The following is a 1,221-nucleotide window of genomic DNA, read 5'->3' as shown; positions in this document are numbered from 1 at the left end:
ATCGCCCAGTTCACCTTGTAGTAGCCCAAGTCGGCGAAGGCGGCCAGCGTCAGCTCCGTGTAGTAGCCGGCACCCCCGAGCGGAGCCATCAGCTCGTCCTTCGCGTTGCGCTGTGACCAGTGCGACTCCAGCCCCGTCCCGTCCCCCTTGAAGTCATTCAGCTCCATGCCCTGAATGCCTTTGCAGTTGTAGTGCTCCCTCGCAGCCATCGCGGCGTTCGTCGAGTTCACCACCACCGACAACGCCCTGCCACGCACGCTGGTCACATTCGACACCATGCGGCTCGCCACCATCTTCCCGTAGGCGAACCCCAAGGCATGGGCGATCTCGTGCGCGGCGATGCGAGTGGCGAGCCGGAGAAAACGCAGATCCGCCGGGCCAAAGTTCACAACCCCAACGATTGGGCGGCCGTTATCCAGCGTGGCGCACGGCAACGCCCACACACCGCCCGGCGCAGCCGCCACGTACAGCACCATGTCGGCATCCTTAACGCCCTCGGAACGGTGCACATCAGGCACCGTGAACTGCCTGCAAATGCTCTTCTCGGGGAAGTTTGGCACCTTCAACGGAGCCTTCAGCGGCTGGACAAGAAGACGGTCCGCGTGCAGTTTGATGGCGACATTAATGGCGCTGGTGAGTATTTCTTTCTTGCCATTTCGAGTTAAAACGTCTTCTCGTGAACAGCTGACAGTTCCGCCACGCAAATTCGATTTGTAACCCGTAGGCAACCCGCAGTGCTTGTTCTTATCCTCCAGGTCCTTCATTGACGCCACAATGCGGATCGGCGCCCACTTCTCCGTCACGACAACGTACGTCTCCGACTGGGGCTCACCTGCCGAAGGGACGACTTTCACCACCGGGGCAGACAACAACTTCTCACCCCGCATCACCTCATCGAAGCTGCAGGGGTACGACACCGGGCCCGCAGCAACGCAGCTGCAGCCACAACACACCGCCACCACAATTACCATCAGCAGCCGCGCAGACTGCGACGGGGCAGGAGGAAACCGCAGCATGGCGTGCGCGCAAAACAAAATGATGCTTCTTTGCTGCTTCGACAACGAGCGGCCAACAACGTGGACACGGGAAAGAGACGGAGAAAAGGGCACACACACACACACAAACATGCAGGCGCCTGCAAAAAACAGACGTCCCCGGCAGAGGCTGCAGAATAATTGCACCCAACAAAAACACAACCAACAAACACAAAGAAACAACAAA

The 1,221-nt window shown here is 59.1% G+C and overlaps 1 protein-coding gene across 1 annotated transcript, besides 1 other annotated feature; it reads right to left on the bottom strand.

The window, feature by feature from the left end:
• Nucleotides 1–2: 2 nt before the first annotated feature.
• On the bottom strand, nt 3–1,016 carry TraAM80_10101 (surface protease GP63; the record flags this gene model as incomplete). The annotated part of the gene is made up of 1 exon (XM_029386747.1): nt 3–1,016. A coding segment is annotated over one exon (1,014 nt), but the record flags the coding sequence as incomplete, so codon positions are not given.
• A 90-nt stretch (nt 1,017–1,106) lies between these two features.
• Nucleotides 1,107–1,126: a microsatellite.
• Between the last annotated feature and the right edge of the window lie 95 nt (nt 1,127–1,221).

The sequence above is a fragment of the Trypanosoma rangeli genome (assembly GCF_003719475.1).
Source record: "Trypanosoma rangeli strain AM80 chromosome Unknown Tra_15.4_contig_00791, whole genome shotgun sequence".
Taxonomy (NCBI): Eukaryota; Euglenozoa; class Kinetoplastea; order Trypanosomatida; family Trypanosomatidae; genus Trypanosoma; species Trypanosoma rangeli.
The sequence above is the reverse complement of the archived record's forward strand: the minus strand, read 5'-3'. Positions and strand labels throughout refer to the sequence as shown.